Source organism: Oncorhynchus masou, chromosome 18 (assembly GCF_036934945.1).
Source record: "Oncorhynchus masou masou isolate Uvic2021 chromosome 18, UVic_Omas_1.1, whole genome shotgun sequence".
NCBI lineage: Eukaryota > Metazoa > Chordata > Actinopteri > Salmoniformes > Salmonidae > Oncorhynchus > Oncorhynchus masou.
The window spans coordinates 56,665,297-56,688,299 of NC_088229.1; the positions used below are offsets into that span (position 1 = coordinate 56,665,297).

At 41.7% G+C, this 23,003-nt stretch overlaps 1 protein-coding gene across 1 annotated transcript in view; it reads right to left on the reverse strand.

Moving 5' to 3' along the window:
- Positions 1–23,003, reverse strand: part of ankfn1b (ankyrin repeat and fibronectin type III domain containing 1b) — an 84,473-nt gene that overhangs the window by 20,907 nt on the left and 40,563 nt on the right. Inside the window, exon 2 of the mRNA XM_064993555.1 lies at positions 3,885–4,066. Within this exon, the coding sequence (XP_064849627.1) occupies positions 3,885–4,066 (182 nt within the window). The remainder of the gene's footprint in view (positions 1–3,884; positions 4,067–23,003) is intronic.

A 23,003-nucleotide genomic window follows, 5' to 3' on the forward strand; every position in this document is an offset into this window, starting at 1 on the left:
GAACTTTTCGGTAAAAACTCAACTCGTCATGTTTGGAGAACAAAGAATGCTGAGTTGCATCCAAAGAACACCATACCTACTGTGAAGCATGGGGGTGGAAACGTCATGCTTTGGGGCTGTTTTTCTGCAAAGGGACCAGGACGACTGATCCGTGTAAAGGAAAGAATGAATGGGGCCATGTATCGTGAGATTTTGAGTGAAAACCTCCTTCCATCAGCAAGGGAATTGAAGATGAAACGTGGCTGGGTCTTTCAGCATGACAATGATCCCAAACACATCGCCCGGGCAACGAAGGAGTGGCTTCGTAAGAATCATTTCAAGGTCCTGGAGTGGCCTAGCCAGTCTCCAGATCTCAACACCATAGAAAATCTTTGAAGGGAGTTGAAAGTCCGTGTTGCCCAGCAACAGCCCCAAAACATCACTGCTCTAGAGGAGATCTGCATGGAGGAATGGGCCAAAATACCAGCAACAGTGTGTGAAAACCTTGTGAAGACTTACAGAAAATGTTTGACCTCTGTCATTGCCAACAAAGGGTATATAACAAATATATAACACTAGATAGATTGATAGATAGATAGAAAGAGGGAGAGAGAGAGAGAGAGAGAGAGAGAAAACAAAGAGAAGGGTTCACAACAACTGTTTCTGAATCAGAAATTTGCTGATTTGGGCCTATTTCTCCACTAATTTGGATTTTTTAAATGTGTTTTCTACTTTACTTGCCTTAGCCTCTTCATACTTCTTAACTGTTTTCTTTCTTTCCCCCTGCAATCATACAGTGGTAAATAAGAGGAGAGAGTGGGGGAGGGAGCGAGTCGGTTCAGTGACTCACACAGTGACAGCTCCGGTAGGCTGACTGTCACAGGGTGGCCCTAGAGTGGCTTATGAAAGATTATACGGCTGCTAAGAAAATATCTCCCAAACTAATGCCTTCCCTGCATGCCTGCCTCTTGCAAGAACAATAAGGAAACTTTCTTGGGAGCCTCCTGTTTCAAAGGGAACCGGTGCTAGCTCGCTCCCTTTAAACAGCAAATACGCTGGCACATGAAAAAGCCCTCCTGGAAGACACAATAATGGCATCAATCACGTTCAACTTTCATATCCCCAAATGGAACATACCACAGAATTTATTAGGAACGACTCAGGGTGATGGCTCGGTTTTATGGGGACATATTTTTTCGAGGAAGAGGGTCAGGCGAGTCGGAGAGTCAAACGAGTCAGGCTGGCTCTGGCTTATGCGAGGCTGCGTCGACGTAGCCTCTGGCGCCCTGAACTGGCGACTCCTCCGCTCCTGCTGACGGCTCTCTGACAGTTGTCAGGTCTGCCGGGGAGACTGGGAATGTGGCGCGTGGGTGATCATTTCACAGAGAAGCCTCTGGAATGTGGGGAGCTGGTGTTTAATGCTATTGTTTTGTGCCATACCTTTCACAGAGCAGGAAAAAGTCAAGTTTGGATACGACTTTCTATATACAACCAACATTCACTTATCTATTAAATGATGTATTATTTTTGCACTGAGGGTGCTCCATAGTTTCCATTTGCCTTGAATTTAGGCCTCTTTCCTAACTCTTAAAGTAGGCTATAGCCAAGCCTGTTGGCTGTAGGTCAAACTTGCAAAGTATGCCAGTCTTATCCAAGCTAACGTCTATTTTACTTTGTTATCAGCAGATAAGACTTGATAAGAAACTATAAAATAGCTTCATGTCCATCAATAGAAAGTACAGCCTATCGGAAATAATTCAGACCCTTTCACATTTCTACATTTTGATACGTTACAGCCTTATTCTAAAACCCTACAACTCATCCAGAACGCCGCAGCCCGTCTGGTGTTCAACCTTCCCAAGTTCTCTCACGTCACCCCGCTCCTCCGCTCTCTCCACTGGCTTCCAGTTGAAGCTCGCATCCGCTACAAGACCATGGTGCTTGCCTACGGAGCTGTGAGGGGAACGGCACCGCAGTACCTCCAGGCTCTGATCAGGCCCTACACCCAAGCAAGGGCACTGCGTTCATCCACCTCTGGCCTGCTCGCCTCCCTACCACTGAGGAAGTACAGTTCCCGCTCAGCCCAGTCAAAACTGTTCGCTGCTCTGGCCCCCAATGGTGGAACAAACTCCCTCACGACGCCAGGACAGCGGAGTCAATCACCACCTTCCGGAGACACCTGAAACCCCACCTCTTCAAGGAATACCTAGGATAGGATAAGTAATCCTTCTCACCCCCCCCCCCCTTAATGATTTAGATGCACTATTGTAAAGTGGCTGTTCCACTGGATGTCAGAAGGTGAATTCACCAATTTGTAAGTCGCTCTGGATAAGAGCGTCTGCTAAATGACTTAAAATTTAAAAAAATAAAAAATGGATTAAATAAATAAAAAAATCGACACAAAATACCCGATAATAAGGAGAAAAAATGTTTAGAAATGTTTGCTAATTTATTACAAATAAAAAAAACAGAAATACCTTATTTACATAAGTATTCAGACCCTTTGCTATGAGACTTGAAATGGAGCTCAGGTGCATCCTGCTTCCATTGATCATCCTTGAGATGTTCCTACAACTTGATTGGAGTCCACCTGGTAAATTAAATTGATTGGACATGATTTGGAAAGACACACAACTGTCTATATAAGATCCCACAGTTGAAGTAGAGAGAGATCCTTGATGGAAACCTGCACCAGAGCGCTCAGGACCTCAGACTGGGGCGAAGGGCCACCTTTCAACAGGACAACAACCCTAAATACAGTCTCTGAATGTCCTTGAGTGGCCCAGCCTGAGCCCGGACTTGAGAGCAGAGAACAATGGGAGAAACTCTCAAAATAAACGTGTGCCAAGCTTGTAGCGTCATACCCTAGAAGATAAAACTTGAGGCTGTAATCACTGCCAAAGATGCTCTAACAAAGTACTGAGTAAAGGGTCTGAATACCTATGTAAATGTGATATTTAAGTGTTTTACTTGTCATACTTTTTCTAACATTTAAAAAAAAAAACTGCTTTGGGGTTTTGTGTGTAGATTGATGAGGGGGGGGGGGGAAACAATGTAATCCATTTTAGAATAAGGCTGTAATGTAACAAAATGTGGAAAAAGGGAAGGGGTCTGAATACTTTCTGAATGCACTGCTTGTCTACGTCAGCAGCGCTTGCCTTTTGAACTTCCATATGTCATCATCCATCTTATCACCTATCCAATCTAGAGATACCGGGTCGGGTGAAGGAAATAGGCATTTGATGTAAAAATAGAACTTATCCACGACAGACAGACATGTGCCCTGTCTGGGAAGCGGGCACGCTTTGAAACAAGGGAATCAGATACCGAAGGCGCGGGGGAATTACAGAAGTGCGAGGGGAAGCGATTGGAAGACGTGTCTCCCGCGTATCTGACAGGAATCAGACGGCTTCGTCAAAGCTCCGCCTCCCCTCTGAACTTACGACCATTCCGTCGAGTAGGCTACCGAATATACACAGCGGCAGCAGTCTTCTGTCAGTATTCAGACCGCCGTTTGGATGTGAAACATTTGAGCTAGGTGTGCGTCACTGGCGGGAATGTCAGAGAGTACTAGGAAACAGCGGGCCATCTCTCCAAAGTCTGCTGTGCCGTGCTCCGAAGGCTCGGAGAGTTGCCGTGTATTTTTGAATACAGAGACACACTTACACAAAACAGTTAGCTACCATCTTAACACTTATGTCTCAAGGTAAGTAAAGCCTTTCTCGTTCACCAGACACTTCTGCCTATGCACAATTAGCCTGAGGAACAGGTTACAAGGTAAGCTACCTATGGACATTAAAAGACAGCCCTCAAAAGCACAAGCATTGGGTGAAGCAGGCCTTCCCTGTGGTTGTGTGTTTGTGTGTGTGTGTGAGATTGAGTGAGTGAGAAAGGTGTTTTCTAACCTTCAGGGGGCAAAGTGCAGGCCTTGGGCTGATTGTTGTTGCTGGCCAAAGACGTCCTGCGAGGAGGACTCCCACCAATCAGGTCTGAGTGGTGGACCCTGGCCACGGTAGGGGACTGGGGGATGCTGGGTAGTGTCCGGGACTTGGCCAATAGAGGCCTCTGCAGCTTCCTCTCCAACGACCTGGTGGTGAGACAAATCAATAACAGGTCATCAGTAATATAACAGTATATTAATATGGACTTTCAGCAGATGTTATTTTACTGACTTAGAGTTGATATAAACTGCATGGGGCAGCAGGTAGCCTTGAGTGTTGGGCCAGTAATCTAAAGGTTGCTGGTTTGAATTCCGTAACCGACAAGATACATTTTCTTTGCTACCTCGATAGGCGTGCTAAGTTTGTTAATAATAAAGTTAGCTAGCTTGCTTAACATGAACAATATGGACAAACTAGCTACATGCTTAACATTGACACTGTTGTATTTTTCAAAAACTGTTATGTTCTCATATTTTGGTTAAGAAGATTCCTGTGATGAAACCGTGCAACTCGGCTACTCTGGTAATAAAAGTTTCTCAAAGTTTCCGACTTATAATTCGACTTGGGGGGGGGGGTCGTTCAAGTGAAACTTCCCAGTCAGAATCTAGTATTTCCGACAACTCCGACACCACATGAACGCCTCATTTATTCCAATTGCTCCAGGGACGCTGGTAAATGACGGACCCTGGCTCTGACCCCGACTCTCTGCAGGTGTCTCGGGGGATGTTGGGATACGCAAGAAACACATTTCTAATACACAGCTGTACAAGTGTGTCATAAGAGGAATATAGCCACACACCAATTAATTACATCACATGTATGTGCCCATTGCTTAACCATATGATCAAAAAAAAAAGAGAACCACCTACCGATTTGTATACAGATCAATAACAATCATAATCACCAAGGTTCTCATCTCAATATAATGAAATAAGAGAGTAGTCATACGGAAGTGAATCAATATCTGTGTTAACACTAGAACAAGTCTAATAGGCCAGAATAATCCATTCACACAAAGCCACAATCAACATTAATAGGCTGTAGCGGCAAAAACCTATTCAGAAATGCACAGTGAGGGGGAAAAGTATTTGATCCCCTGCTGATGTTGTACGTTTGCCCACTGACAAAGAAATGATCAGTCTATAATTTTAATGGTAGGTTTATTTGTACAGCGAGAGACAGAATAACAACAACAAAAAACTAAGAAAAGCGCATGTCAAAAATTGGTCTTCTCACGAAAACGTCTGTAGCGTCTGAATGGTTTGACCTAAAAATGAATTATGACCCTTCTATGGAAAGATGAGAGTCCCACGAACACCATGGTGTTTGTTCACAAGTGTCTGAAGGTACCCAGGTACTTGGCCCAAAAATGTATGGAGGTAAATAGGGCATTTCCACGGCACGTTTTTTTAAATTCCTATCTCGCAGATATAGGACAGACACTTCAAAACATACTTCCTTTTGATAAAACATTGTATTCTCTGTTCAATGCGATGGGCTAATAGCAGTAAGGCCACATTCAATGTTTCATCAAATAATCGATTTTTTATTTTTATATACCTATTGGGGTTCCTAAAACTCTAAATAAAATAGCAAAATTATCTTTGGTATGACCATCATAAAACCATTCCATATGTTACTTTAGTAGTAGTCTTTCAAGAACCCTCCCCCCACATGCCCGTTGCTGCTATGCGTTATATGTATCAGTGTTTTCAGACTGGGAAGGACACATTTTGCAGAGAGTTGTTCCACATGCTAGTTTGCAACATTGTAGAAAATGGAAGAAAAACTTAATTCTGCTTTGTTAGAAGTGTGCTCCATACACAAAACCGACATACTGTACATCAACATATTTTGATGTGGTTTTAAAAAAGCGAGTGAGGCATTTGATTGATTTGATGTGTAGCGAGGCTTCACTGATTTACACTGGTTCTCCCTCCCTATTTAGCTATTCTTCTGCCATGAAATTCCCCAGGTGTACCCATATTAGGGAAGCCTGGTTCTCAACGAGGCTCGCTTAGTAGAAACCCAGCCCCTGGCCCTTAGACTCTAGGGGGATACAATACACATTTCTTGAGTAAAAAGACAAGTGCTGATGATAATACTGCCATCGTCGTCGAGACAGAGGCTGAGGATATGTATGTGTAGCCCATGTATCTGATGCTGTCTGGACAAAAAGAGTTTCGCTCACTCGGATGGTTTCTCCGGAGAGATAGTCTCAGCCACCTGTGAACTGAAGAAAAATTGGCGGGTGTACAGTGAGCTGTTCGGATGTGGAAATATTTTGGTAACCTACTTTTTGAAGTGATTTGTTTGACAATCGGATGAAAGCATCATGACTGGTTGTGTTCAATGGAACATTAAAAGGTCATACATTTGTACAGTTAAATTGTGTCTTTACTAAAAAAAAAAACATGAACAAATGTTACAGGAGGAGCGGCGGGGATGGAGGAGGAGCTGAGACTGGCCTTTGCCTGTGGCCTCCACGCCTGGGTAGAGCCATGCTCTTACACACTGAGTCAAACAGGACCATACATGTCAGTCCTGCCAATTGTCTCCAAAGAAGCTGTCAAAACACAAATCTAACTTAATTAAATTCAGAGAAATGTCAAAGTCACGTCCCTTATGTGCAGGCTCGTACAGTGTTTCTCAACCTCTGGTCCATGGATGGACCCGGCGTCAAACCATGAGATGTTGCTGACCACCCCCTGAGATGACATGCATTCGGTCAGTTCTACAGTGCTACTTTTATGTGGTGCCCCAAGGAGGAAGTCCCAAGGTTGTGAAACACTGGGCTAATACGCCTTGTTGTGCGCCAACCAAAGCATGTCAGTGCTCAGATCAAACAGTATTATAGTAAGAACACTTTGTTCTTGGTCAGTACAGAAGATTCAAGTTCATGGCAGAATACAGTTGAACATAGTTGAACTGAAAAATTGAAGAAGAAGAAGAAGAAAATCTGTTAGATCCGTACATTTAGGTAACATTTGTTGTGCCCAAACTGTCTGTGCGGTATGCTGGGTAATGTATTCCGTCTTAATGCAGTATTTACACTGACCTTCTGAAGGGAATGCTCCCCAAACACAACTAATGAGGGACTGTGCTCTGTCCAAATGTCACATTATTGCATGAGGAGGCACTGAGTGAATATTGCACATCAACCCACACTTCACTATGGCCACGGTAGTGACTAAAGGAATACCTACGTTCATTGACTCCAGCTCAGCGCTCAACACTATAGTGCTCTCGAAGCTCATTACTAAACTAAGGATACTGGGACTGAACACCTCCCTCTGCAACTGGATCCTGGACTTTCTGACTGGCCACCCCCAGGTGGTAAGCAACAACACATCTGCCACGCTGACCCTCAACACGGGGATCCCTCAAGGGTGCATGCTTAGTCCCCTCCTGTACTACCTGTTCACCCACGACTGCGTGGCCACACATAACTCCAACACCATCATTAAGTTTGCTGACGACACAACAGTGGTAGGCCTGATCACCAACTACGATGAGCCTTTAGGGAGGAGGTCAGAGACATGGTAGTGTGGTGCCAGGACAACAACATCTCCTTCAACATGAGTAAGACAAAGGAGCTGATAATGGACTACAGGAAACGGAGGGCCGAGCATGCCCCCATTCACATTGAAGTGGAGTGGGTAGAGAGCTTCAAGTTACTTGGTGTCCACATCACTAAGGATCTATCATGGTCCAAACACACCAACACAGTCGCGAAGACGGCACGACAACGCCTCTTCCTCCTAAGGATTCCTAAAAAATTTGGCATGGGCCCTCAGACCCTCAAAAAGTTCTATAGCTGCACCATCAAGAGCATCTTGACTGGCTGCATCACCTCTTGGTATGGCAACTCCTTGGCATCCGACCACAACTGTCTACAGAGGGTAGTGTGTACTGCCCCGTACATCACTGGGGCCGAGCTCCCTACCAAAAATTGTCAAAGACTCCATCCACCCAAGCCATAGACTGTTCTCTTTACCACACAGGAAGTCTGGAACCAAGAGGACAATAAAGAGCCAAAATACATCTAAGCAAGATTGCTAAATAGCTAATCAAATGCCTACCCGGACTACCTGCATTGACCCTTTTTTGCACTTACTCTCTTTCACTGACCCTTTTATGCACACACACTGGACTCTACCCACACACTCACACTGACACACATAACATGCACACACATGCATATTGACGCCACACACTCACACACAAACACACACTTTCACACTCACCACATACGCTGCTCCTACTGTTAATTTACTATCCTTTTGCTAAGTCACTTTACCCATATCTATATGTACAGTACATTGCTACCTCAATTACCTCGTACCCCTGCACATCGACTCAGTACTGGTTCTCCCTGTATTTTGCCATGCTATTTTCTACTCCCTATATATTCTATAGCCATGCTATTTTCTACTCCCTATATATTCTATAGCCATGCTATTTTCTACTCCCTATATACTGTATATAGACATGCTATTTTCTACTCCCTATATACTGTATAGCCATGTGATTTTCTACTCCCTATATACTGTATATAGACATGCTATTTCCTACTCCCTATATACTGTATATAGCCATGCTATTTCCTACTCCCTATATACTGTATATAGATATGCTATCTTCTACTCCCTATATACTCTATAGCCATGTTATTTTCTACTCCCTATATACTGTATATAGCCATGCTATTTTCTATTCCCTATATACTCTATAGCCATGTTATTTTCTACTCCCTATATACTCTATAGCCATGTTATTTTCTATTCCCTATATACAGTATATAAACATGCTATCTTTTACTCCCTATATACTCTATAGCCATGTTATTTTCTACTCCCTATATACTCTATAGCCATGCAATTTCCTACTCCCTATATACTGTATATAGACATGCTATCTTCTACTCCCTATATACTCTATAGCCATGTTATTTTCTACTCCCTATATACTCTATAGCCATGTTATTTTCTACTCCCTATATACTGTATATAGCCATGCTATTTCCTACTCCCTATATACTGTATATAGCCATGCTATTTTCTATTCCCTATATACTGTATATAGCCATGCTATTTCCTACTCCCTATATAATGTATATAGCCATGCTATTTTCTATTCCCTATATACTGTATATAGCTATTTCATGCTATTTTCTATTCCTATATACTGTATATAGCCATGCTATTTTCCTACTCCCTATATACTGAATATAGCCATGCTATTTCCTACTCCCTATATACTCTATAGCCATGCTATTTCCTACTCCCTATATACTGTATATAGCCATGCTATTTCCTACTCCCTATATACTGTATATAGCCATGCTATTTCCTACTCCCTATATACTCTATAGCCATGTTATTTTCTATTCCCTATATACAGTATATAAACATGCTATCTTTTACTCCCTATATACTCTATAGCCATGTTATCTTCTACTCCCTATATACTCTATAGCCATGTTATCTTCTACTCCCTATATACTCTATAGCCATGCTATTTCCTACTCCCTATATACTCTATAGGCATGTGATTTTCTACTCCCTATATACTGCATATAGCCATGTTATTTCCTACTCCCTATATACTGCATATAGCCATGTTATTTCCTACTCCCTATATACTCTATAGCCATGTTATTTTCTATTCCCTATATACAGTATATAAACATGCTATCTTTTACTCCCTATATACTCTATAGCCATGTTATCTTCTACTCCCTATATACTCTATAGCCATGTTATCTTCTACTCCCTATATACTCTATAGCCATGCTATTTCCTACTCCCTATATACTCTATAGGCATGTGATTTTCTACTCCCTATATACTGCATATAGCCATGCTATTTCCTACTCCCTATATACTGTATATAGCCATGCTATTTCCTACTCCCTATATACTGTATATAGCCATGCTATTTCCTACTCCCTATATACTGTATATAGCCATGCTATCTTCTACTCCCTATATACTCTATAGCCATGTTATTTTCTATTCCCTATATACAGTATATAAACATGCTATCTTTTACTCCCTATATACTCTATAGCCATGTTATTTTCTACTCCCTATATACTCTATAGCCATGCTATTTCCTACTCCCTATATACTGTATATAGACATGCTATCTTCTACTCCCTATATACTCTATAGCCATGTTATTTTCTACTCCCTATATACTCTATAGCCATGTTATTTTCTACTCCCTATATACTCTATAGCCATGTTATTTTCTACTCCCTATATACTGTATATAGCCATGCTATTTCCTACTCATTATATACTGTATATAGACATGCTATTTTCTATTCCCTATATAGCCATGCTATTTCCTACTCCCTATATACTGTATATAGCCATGCTATCTTCTACTCCCTATATACTCTATAGCCATGTTATTTTCTACTCCCTATATACTGTTTATAGCCATGCTATTTCCTACTCCCTATATACTGAATATATACATGCTATTTCCTACTCCCTATATACTGTATATAGCCATGCTATTTCCTACTCCCTATATACTCTATAGCCATGCTATTTTCTTCTCCCTATATACTGTATATAGCCATGCTATTTTCTACTCCCTATATACTGTTTATAGCCATGCTATTTCCTACTCCCTATATACTGAATATAGACATGCTATTTCCTACTCCCTATATACTCTATAGCCATGTTATTTTCTACTCCCTATATACTCTATAGCCATGTTATTTTCTACTCCCTATATACTGTATATAGCCATGTTATTTTCTACTCCCTATATACTGTATATAGCCATGCTATTTCCTACTCCCTATATACTCTATAGCATGCTATTTCCTACTCCCTATATACTCTATATAGCCATGTATTTTCTACTCCCTATATACTCTATAGCCATGTTATTTCCTACTCCCTATATACTGTATATAGCCATGCTATTTCCTACTCCCTATATACTGTATATAGACATGCTATTTCCTACTCCCTATATACTGTTTATAGCCATGCTATTTCCTACTCCCTATATACTGAATATAGACATGCTATTTTCTACTCCCTATATACTGTATATAGCCATGCTATTTCCTACTCCCTATATACTGTATAGCCATGCTATTTTCTACTCCCTATATACTGTATATAGCCATGCTATTTCCTACTCCCTATATACTTTATATAGCCATGCTATTTCCTACTCCCTATATACTGTATATAGCCATGCTATTTTCTACTCCCTATATACTCTATAGCCATGCTATTTCCTACTCCCTATATACTCTATAGCCATGCTATTTTCTACTCCCTATATACTCTATAGCCATGCTATTTTCTACTCCCTATATACTCTATAGCCATGCTATTTTCTACTCCCTATATACTCTATAGCCATGTTATTTTCTACTCCCTATATACTGTATATAGCCATGCTATTTCCTACTCCCTATATACTCTATAGCCATGTTATTTTCTACTCCCTATATACTCTATAGCCATGTTATTTTCTACTCCCTATATACTCTATAGCCATGTTATTTTCTACTCCCTATATACTGTATATAGCCATGCTATTTTCTTCTCCCTATATACTCTATAGCCATGTGATTTTCTACTCCCTATATACTGTATATAGATATGCTATCTTCTACTCCCTATATACTCTATAGCCATGCTATTTTCTACTCCCTATATACTCTATAGCCATGTTATTTTCTATTCCCTATATACAGTATATAAACATGCTATCTTTTACTCCCTATATACTCTATAGCCATGTTATTTTCTACTCCCTATATACTCTATAGCCATGTTATTTTCTACTCCCTATATACTGTATATAGCCATGTTATTTTCTACTCCCTATATACTCTATAGCCATGTTATTTTCTACTCCCTATATACTGTATATAGCCATGTTATTTTCTACTCCCTATATACTGTATATAGCCATGCTATTTTCTACTCCCTATATACTGTATATAGCCATGTTATTTTCTACTCCCTATATACTGTATATAGCCATGTTATTTTCTACTCCCTATATACTGTATATAGCCATGTTATTTTCTACTCCCTATATACTCTATAGCCATGCTATTTTCTACTCCCTATATACTCTATATAGCCATGTTATTTTCTACTCCCTATATACTCTATAGCCATGCTATTTTCTACTCCCTATATACTCTATAGCCATGCTATTTTCTACTCCCTATATACTCTATAGCCATGTTATTTTCTACTCCCTATATACTCTATAGCCATGCTATTTTCTACTCCCTATATACTGTATATAGCCATGTTATTTTCTACTCCCTATATACTGTATATAGCCATGTTATTTTCTACTCCCTATATACTGTAAATAGCCATGCTATTTTCTACTCACTATATACTTGATATAGCCATGCTATTTTCTATTCCCTATATACTGTATAGCCATGTTATTTTCTCCTCCCTATATACTCTATAGACATGCTATTTTCTACTCCCTATATACTGTATATAGCCATGCTATTTCCTACTCCCTATATACTGTTTTATATTTCATTTATTTGTCATTTCTATTTATATAAACTATTCTCCCTATATACTGTATATAGCCATGTTATTTTCTACTCCCTATATACTGTATATAGCCATGCTATTTCCTACTCCCTATATACTGTATATAGCCATGCTATTTCCTACTCCCTATATACTGTATATAGCCATGTGATTTTCTATTCCCTATATACTGTATATAGCCATGTATTTTCTACTCCCTATATACTGTATATAGCCATGCTATTTCCTACTCCCTATATACTGTATATAGCCATGCTATTTTCTACTCCCTATATACTGTATATAGCCATGTTATTTTCTACTCCCTATATACTGTATATAGCCATGCTATTTCCTACTCCCTATATACTGTATATAGCCATGTTATTTTCTATTCCCTATATACTGTATATAGCCATGTGATTTTCTACTCCCTATATACTGTATAGCCATGCTATTTCCTACTCCCTATATACTGTATATAGCCATGTTATTTTCTACTCCCTATATACTGTATATAGCCATGTTATTTTCTACTCCCTATATACTGTATATAGCCATGCTATTTCCTACTCCCTATATACTGTATATAGCCATGCTATTTCCTACTCCCTATATACTGTATATAGCCATGCTATTTCCTACTCCCTATATACTGTATATAGCCATGCTATTTCCTACTATATACTCCCTATATACTGTATATAGCCATGTTATTTCCTACTCCCTATATACTGTATATAGCCATGCTATTTTCTACTCCCTATATATTCTATAGCCATGCTATTTTCTACTCCCTATATACTGTATATAGCCATGTTATTTTCTACTCCCTATATACTCTATAGCCATGCTATTTTCTACTCCCTATATACTCTATAGCCATGCTATTTTCTTCTCCCTATATACTCTATAGCCATGTTATTTTCTACTCCCTATATACTCTATAGCCATGCTATTTCCTACTCCCTATATACTCTATAGCCATGCTATTTTCTACTCCCTATATACTCTATAGCCATGCTATTTTCTTCTCCCTATATACTCTATAGCCATGCTATCTTCTACTCCCTATATACTCTATAGCCATGCTATTTCCTACTCCCTATATATTCTATAGCCATGCTATTTTCTACTCCCTATATACTATTTTATTTCATTTCATTTATTTGTCTTCAGGCTATTTGTGTGTGAGAGAAACTCTTCTGTGTCTGTTTGTGTTTTCAGAGAGGAGAAAGTGAGTGTGAGGGAAAAATAATTATACTGTAGTTTGTGTGTGTGTCTGCGTGTCTTTGTGAGTCTGTGTGGATGCCTGTGTGCGCATATATATGTTCATTTCATTTCAGTGTGTGTGTGTGTGTGTGTATGTTCATTTCAGTGTGTGTGTGTGTGTGTGTGTGTGTGTGTGTGTGTGTGTGTGTGTGTGTGTGTGCATATATATGTTCATTTCATTTCAGTATGTGTGTGTGTGTGTGTGTGTGTGTGTGTGTGTGTGTGTGTGTGTGTGTGTGTGTGTGTGTGTGTGTGTGTGTGTGTGTGTGTGTGTGTGTGTGTGTGTGTGAGAGAGAGAGAGCCAGGTGACCTCTCCCTCTCAGGGACAGAGGTAAACGCAGGCGGTGATGCCCCTTGAAGTGGCTGCTGGGCAGAGCTCCCCAGCGCGTTGTGTGTGCTGGCGGGATCAGACCCTCACAGCGAGGATCCCGTGTAGGCAACTCCCCTCGCTGCTTCTCCCAATGACCCTCCTTTGCCAGATAAGAAACCAGCGGAGGAAAATAAATGACTTCTTCCCACATGCCAAGTGAGATGAGTTGGGAAAGCCCTGTCTCGACGCTCTCTCTCTCTCTCTCTCTTTCTTTCTTGCTTTCTTTCCCTCTCCGCTCTTTCCCTTTCTTTTCTCTCTCGCTCCCTCTCTCTTTACATTTCTCTACTTATCTCTCTCTCCCTCAAACCCCCCTTCTTTTCCCTCTCTTTCAAAACTCCAAGAAGGACCCAGACCATGTCTAAACCCTTTTACAGGATACACTGAGGATTTTAGCAGGCAGCTTTGGAGCTGATAGTGCCGAACAAGTGCTATTTGAAATCCTCCCAAGCCAAACACTGCTGAATCTGCCAGCCAGGTAGTAAAACAATGTTTTTTTAAAAGATGGCGTTTGCAGAGTGTTTGGCTTGAGATGAATTAGATGGGTTGTGGACATCCATCACAGCAGCGCTGTACCTCCAAGTCATAGTCAGCAAATCTGAAGGGCTGTGGCTTAGAGAGGGAGGAGAGAAAAACATCCCAATGATTTAGAACCCGTCACACTGAAATCTGACCTGCGATCAGTTTATCAAAGGTAAAACTGAGTGTGGTTATGGAATGTAATTCAACTAGCGTGAGTGAATGACTATTGATCCTTTGATAATGAAAAACATTTTTTTGATCATATTACTCCACTGCTAGCCTCCCTACACTGGCTTCCTGTCAAGGCAAGGGCTGATTTCATGGCTTTACTGCTAACCTACAAAGCATTACATGGGCTTGCTCCTACCCATCTCTCTGATTTGGTCCTGCCGTACATACCTACACGTACGCTACGGTCACAAGACGCAGGCCTCCTAATAGTCCCTAGAATTTCTAAGCAAACAGCTGGAGGCAGGGCTTTCTTCTATAGAGCTCCATTTTTATGGAATGGTCTGCCTACCCATGTGAGAGATGCAAACTCGGTCTCAACCTTTCAGTCTTTACTGAAGACTCATCTCTTCAGTGGGTCATATGATTGAGTGTAATCTGGCCCAGGAGTGTGAAGGTGAACGGAAAGGCTCTGGAGCAATGAACCGCCCTTGATGTCTCTGCCTGGCCGGTTCCCCTCTTTCCACTGGGATTCTCTGCCTCTAACCCTATTACAAGGGCTGAGTCACTGGCTTACTGGTGCTCTTTCATGCCGTCCCTAGGAGGGGTGCGACACTTGAGTGGTTTGAGTCACTGATGTGATCTTCCTGTCTGGGTTGGCGCCCCCCCTTGGGTTGTGCCGTGGCGGAGATCTTTGTGGGCTGTACTCGGCCTTGTCTCAGGGTGGTAAGTTGGTGGTTGTAGATATCCCTCTAGTGGTGTGGGGGCTGTGCTTTGGTAAAGTGGGTGGGGTTATATCCTTCCTGTTTGACCCTGTCCGGGGGTATCAACGGATGGGGCCAAAGTGTCTCCTGACCCCTCCTGTCTAAGCCTCCAGTATTTATGCTGCAGTAGTTTATGTGTTGGGGGGCTAGGGTCAGTTTGTTTTATCTGGAGTACTTCTCCTGTCTTATCCGGTGTCCTGTGTGAATTTAAGTATGCTCTCTCTAATTCTCTTTCTTTCTCACTCTCGGAGGACCTGAGCCCTTGGACCATGCCTAAGGACTACCTGACATGATGACTCCTTGCTGTCCCCAGTCCACCTGGCTATGCTGCTGCTCCAGTTTCAACTGTTTTGCCTGCGGCTATGGAATCCTGACCTGTTCACCAGACGTGCTATCTGTCCCAGATCTATCATTTGACCATGCTGGTCATTTATGACCATTTGAACATCTTGGCCATGTTCTGTTATAATCTCCACCTGGCACAGCCAGAAGAGGACTGGCCACCCCTCATAGCCTGGTTCCTGTCTAGGTTTTTCCTAGGTTTTGGTCTTTCTAGGGAGTTTTTCCTAGCCAACGTGCTTCAACACCTGCATTGCTTGCTGTTTGGGGTTTTAGGCTGGGTTTCTGTACAGCACTTTGAGATATCAGCTGATGTACGAAGGGCTATATAAATACATTTGATTTGATTTGAATGTGTTTCCATGTGTTTCTACTGGAAGTTTACAGTTGGTTTCCATCTATGCACCGCACACCATATTTTTGAGGTATAAATTGGGCCTTACGATAGATTTGGGATCAGATTTCTCTACCCTCAACCACATCGAGGGGAGGACCGGGACGAAAGTAACACTTTTAGTTTTTTTCCCCTCATCACTCAGAGACCGATAGATCTAGAGACATCATATTTCATGACAAACAACTTATAAATGTCCCCTCGCATTAGCAACTGTTATTTCAGTTCTAGTGTAAATTAAATGAAATAGACAGAGAAAATAACTACCGCAACGTTACTTTTGTACCTCAAATCAAATCGTATTTGTCACATGCGCCGAGTACAACAAGTGTCGACCTTACCGGGAAATTCTTACTTACAAGCACTTAACCAACCAATGTTTAAGAAAATAACAGTTAAGGAAATATTTACTCAACTAAAGTTTAAAAAAAGAAATACAAAGCAACACAATAACGAGGCTATATATAGGTACTGAGTCAATGTGTGGGGGTACATGTAAATTGAGGTAATTTACAGTGCCTTGCGAAAGTATTTGGCCGCCTTGAACTTTGCGACCTTTTGCAACATTTCAGGCTTCAAACATAAAGTAATAAAACTGTATTTTTTTGTGAAGAATCAACAACAAGTGGGACACAATCATGAAGTGGAACGACATTTATTTGATATTTCAAACTTTTTTAACAAATCAAAAACTGAAAAATTGGGCGCGCAAAGTTATTCAGCCCCTTTACTTTCAGTGCAGCAAACTCTCTCCAGAAGTTCAGTGAGGATCTCTGAATGATCCAATGTTGACCTAAATGACTAACGATGATAAATACAATCCACCTGTGTGGCCGAATACTTTCGCAAGGCACTGTATTTCCCTCAGATAACACAGATCCACAAAGGGTTTGAAAACAAACCGATTTTGATAAACTCCCATATCTACTGGGTGAAATTCCACAGTGTGGCATCATAGCAGCAAAAATGTGTGACCTGTTTCCGCAAGAAAAGGTCAACCAGTGAAGAACAAACACCATTGTAAACACAACCCATATTTATCCTATTTATTTTCCCTTTTGTACTATAACAATTTGTACATCATTACAACACTATATATACACATATGATTTATAATGTCTTTATTCTTTTGGAACTTCTGTGAGTGTAATGTTTACTGTTCATTTTTATTGTTTATTTCACTTTTGTATATTATCTACTTCACTTGCTTTGGCAATGTTACCATGTGTTTCCCATGCCAATAAAGCCTGTTGAATTAAATTGAGTAGCAGCCATGTTAAAAAAGGGAGGGGGGACAATGCAAATAGTCTGGGTAGCCATTTGATACATTTTTCACAAGTCTTATGGCTTGGTGGTCTTATGGAAGCTGTTTAGGAAACTTTTGGACCTAGACTTGGTGCTCCGGTACCGCTTGCCGTGCGGTAGCAGAGAGAACAGTCAATGACTTGGGAGACTAGAGACCTTCACAAATTGTGGGGCCTTCCTCTGACACAGCCTAGTATAGAGGTCCAGGATAGCAGGAAGCTTGACCCCAGTTATGTACTGGGTCGTACGCACTACCCTCTGCAGTGCCTTACGGTCGGATGCCGAGCAGTTTCCATACCAGGCGGTGATGCAGCCGGTCAGGATGCTTTCAATGGTGCAGCTGTATAACATTTTGAGGATCTGGGGACCTATGTCCAATCTTTTCAGTCTCCTGAGGGGGAATAGTTGTTGCCGTGCCCTCTTTACAACTGTCTTGGTTTGTTTAGACAATGATAGTTTGTTGGTGATTTGGACACCAAGGAACTTGAAGCTCTCAACCCACTCCACTTCAGCCCCGTCGATGTTAATGGTCCCACACTGCCAAGTCTCTGACCTCCTCCCTATAAGTGGTCTCATCATTGTCAGTGATCAGGCCTACCACTGTTGTGTCGTCAGAAAACTTAATGATGGTGTTGGATTCGTGCTTAACCACGCAGTCGTGAGTGAACAGGGAGTACAGGAGGGGACTAAGCATGCACCCTTGAGGGTGCCACCGTGTTGAAGATCAGTATGGCAGATGTGTTGTTGCCTACCCTTACCACCTGGGGGCGGCCCGTCAGCAAGTCCAGGATAAAGTTGCAGAGGGAGGTGTTTAGTCCCAGGGTCCTTAGCTTAGTGATGAGCTTTACGGGCACTATGATGTTGAACGCTGAGCTGTAGTCAATGAACAGCATTCTCACATAGGTGTTCCTTTTTTCCAGGTGGGAAAGGGCAGTGTGAATTGCAATTGAGATTGCGTCATCTATGGATCTGTTGGGATGGTATTCAAATTTGTGTGGGTCTAGAGTTTCCAGAATGATGGTGTTGATGTTTGTTTTATTTATTACAGACTCGGTCAGGGAGAGGTTGAAAATGTCAGTGAAGACACTTTCCAGTTGGTCAGCGTATGCTCGGAGTTTAAAGATCTTGCTCACATCGGCTACGGAGAGCGTGATCACACAGTCGTTGTTTGCCTCAAAGTGAGCATGAAAGGCATTTTGCCCGTCTGGTAGGCTCACGTCACTGGGCAGCTCGTGGATTGGTTGTCTGTAATAGTTTGCAAGCCCTGCCACATCTGACGAGTGACAGAGCCGGTGTAGTAGAATTCTATCTTCGTCCTGTATTGACGCTTTGCCTGTTTGATGGTTCGTCTGAGGGCATAGCAGGATTTTTTATAATAAGTGTACGGATTAGTGTCCTGCCTCGAGAAAGCGGCAGCTCTAGCCTTTAGTTCGATGCGATGTTGCCTGTAATCCATGGCTTCTGGTTGGGATATGTATGTACGGTCACTGTGGGGGCGACATCATCGATGCACTTATTGATGAAGCCGGTGACTGAGATGGTATACTCCTCAGTGCCAGAGGCGCAACTTTAGATTTAGAAATGGGGGGAGATATCTTGGTGGGGGGTCTGGGGGTCCTCCCATTTTTGGGGGGCATCTAAAGCTAAATTCCTGTATTTCTACACAATATAACATGGCCCTTCTAGCCGTCTCTGTGTAGAACAACATAAAGTAGGCAAAAATGCCCAGTCATCAAGCTGGATAAGAGATCATTATTAATATGTTTAAGTGATTGGTAAGACTGAACTAGATAAATGATAATTCAATAATCAATATTGTGTTGCACCTTTAACCAATAGCCTAACAAATTAACAACTCTTACAAATGTACAAAGACTTTTGATTTTCTTTATTAAGACATCCTCTACCTCATATTTCAGCCAGACCGCCTAGCCAGCCCGAGATGCCTGCATGCCCAACCCCCACCAGTCTAGTCAATAACTCAACACTCTCCTCAACAAAACGTCGCCTGCACGCCCAACCCCCACCATCTTTTTTTATGTCTCAAGGAAAGGTTTGGAAAACAAAAGTTTTATAAAAACACATACACCTACACATTAACACACAGACAGCAGTACACCCGCCATATAATTCATATCATAGGCCTAATAGTACTGTAGAACTCTTTTTTTTATCTGCACACAATATAGCTGGGTCACCCAGTCCTGCCCCCAGGGGTCCACGGACCTGCATAGCTTTAGGATCTTAGTGAAACCTTCATTATTCGTGTCAGGTGTGTTAGGCCAAGGCCAGATTGACAAAGCATGTTAAACAAAACATACAGTATTTGCATATATTATGGTCTTGTGACGGCTGGCTGAATTCTGCCAAAGAGTCTGTTCTTCTATGTCAGCATGTATCCAGCTTATCCCCCAGGGCTGGGACTGAGCAGCCCAGCAGCTAGGGATTGCCTAAATAGTTATCTACCCTGACGTGGGCATTTTTTCAATACAGACTCCTTTTTGTCGTACTGTATTCCATACAAAGCATCCAAACCTTATGAAAGTTGCACAGTACACCCTTAATCTTGTAATAAATCAAATCTAGTGATACATAACTTGACATTTCTCCCATCCATTGTGGGAGGATAACCAACCTTCCAATTAATGCCAATGCATTTCTTAGTCATTATAAATGCTAGGTTTCTTCTGATAACAGTCTCCAGTATCAACATTACTAAGCAAACAAAACAGGGAGAAGGGATAATCTGTAGACATGCTGACATAGAAGAACAGACTCTTTGGCAGAATTCAGCCAGCCTTCACAAGACCATAACATAAGCAAATACCGTATGTTCTCTTTTGTGTTTTACACCTCTAGCAGAATAGTTACATTTCTGTGTACATGATACTCAGTTTTACTGGCATATAGTACGTTCTTTGGATGGTTTTAAAGATGCAGTAATACATGTCTGAGATTATATGAACATGACTGGGTATTCTAACATATCTGTATCCATTCATCATCAACAGCTTCTCCCAGGTCTTCTTCACATTTTTGTTAAACATACTTTGTGTCATCGGGAAAAGCCTCTATTTGTCAGACTGCCTTAAAATAGTTCCAATCTTTGAAGCTTCTTGCTTGTCCAGTGTTTGCTGCACAGAGAGAATAAAGTGTTGTATCTGCAGAAATTCAACTCATCTCCATCACTGACTGGTCTTCCCTGGCTGTCTGACCCTGGTGAGACCCCTGTCACCATCTGATCCTGCTCAGATGAGGCATGACAAAGAATTACATCGGTGTACATTTATACATTATATTATCCGTGAATAGAATCAATGGTTCAACAATTGAAATGACCATTATTCCCAGATTGTAGCCTACCCCTCAACTCAAGATCAAACTTAGTATCCATTCACTGATTGTTATAATACATTGCAAAATTCACCTGAGCTCTGTAGGCTGGTCTTCCCTGGCTGTCTGACCCTGCAGGGACACCTGTCACCATCTGATCCTGCTAAGACATGATGAGCATTATGTTGTGTACTGACTGTGCACCATGACCGTGTCAGTGTGAAAAGTAGGGAATTAGCTAGGGAAACTGACAGATCAATAATGTTACATCACTATACTGACTAATAAAACTCACTGCACTGACACGGTAGAAACCCTCATTGCACTGAAAAAAATGTCAGAATATCGGTCTTCAATCATTTGGTCTCTAGTTTCATCATTTGATTCAGGCCTAAAATAATAACTGAAGTTAGTGAGCTAGCTAGCTAGCTACATTTAGCCAAATTTTGGCTAGCTCTGCTAGCTAATGGTACATCATCAAATGTACTTCAGTTGAAACCGGACAAAACAACTGCTACAAAACATTTCTATACACGCACAACAGCTGTTAGATACTGCTACCTGACAGATAGCTCGAGGCTAGCTAGAGGTGAACGTGCTGTGGTAGCTGCTAGCAAGCTAACTAGCTGCTAGTACAGCTCATTTACTTCAGTCGAGAGAGGATGAAACATTATCTAACTTAAAATGTCAGTTACACTACTAGCTCAGCACTGGGAATATTTATTGTTGTTGTCCAACAGCAGTTACCTTGCCAGCTAGATCAGTCAACTAAAGAGTAGCAAGTTTTTGCTCTCCCTGCTTTTACAACTCAGAGAAAAAGCGCAACACAGACAGCAACAGCCTCTGTTCATCTATCCCGTGCTGGTCCCATACGCCAGCCTTTCAGAAGCTTTACCTTCACACAACCTGTCCGCACAGTGGGGTCTGTGCTGTCCTAAATCCAGCCGGCTCAAACCGGAAAACAGCCTACCCAACTGCTCCCCCGAGGCATCCGCATGGTCCTAAAGCACACCAGAGTTTTGTATCACAGTGCAATGATAAAACTGGGGGGGACAAAAATGCAATTTCAGAATGTGTGTGTGGGGGGGGTCATGTCCTCCCCGTCCTCAGTGACAGTTGAGCAACTACTCAATCCAATCGGATGACTCCCATAACATTTCCCAGTCTGTGCTAGCAAAACACTCCTGTAGCTTAGCATCCGTGTCATCTGACCTGCTTTAGTGAGTCACTGGTACTTCCTGCAAGCCTATCAGTCAGATGGAGGGCAAGGGAGGGCTTTGTACACGTCTCTATGTGCGGAGTAAAGTTGGTCTAGAGTTTTTCCTCTGGTTGCACACGTGACATGCTGGTAGCCACTTGTTTGTTTATGGCCTTATACCGGTCTTAGTGCCAGCATCGTTTTTTGGTGGTAAATAGATGAATATAGATGAAAAATATAGATGAAAATTCTCTTAGTAGATAGTGTGGTCTACAGCTTATCATAAGGTACTCTACCTCAGACGAGCAAAACCTTGACACTTTCTCAATATTAGACATCACGCACAAGCTGTTATTTACAAATAGACATAGATCACCACCCCTCGTCTTATCTTACCGGAGGTAGCTGTTCGCTCTTGCCGATGAAAGGAAAACTCAGCCAAGTGTATATTATCCATGTCGCTGTTCAGCCACGACTCATGAAACATAAGATATCATAGTTTTTAATGTCCCGTTGTAGGATAGTCTCGAACAGAGCTCATCCAGTTTATTCTCCAGTGATTGCACATTGGCCAATAGAATTCTCACAAGGCACCTGGATATACGGCCCCTGTATCTCCGTTTTCTCTTTATGCGAAAAACAAAGATTTGGGCCTGGTCCGGGAGCAGCAGTATATCTTTGCGTCAGACTCAATAAAGAGTGAGGTGAGTAATCGCTGTTCTGATATCCAGAAGCTCTTTTCGGTCATAAGAGACGGTAGAAGAAACAATATGTACAAAGTCATTTACAAACAATGCGTAAAAACACAGAAAATAGCACAATTGGTTACGAGCCGTATAACTGCAGCCATCGTCTCCAGCTCCATT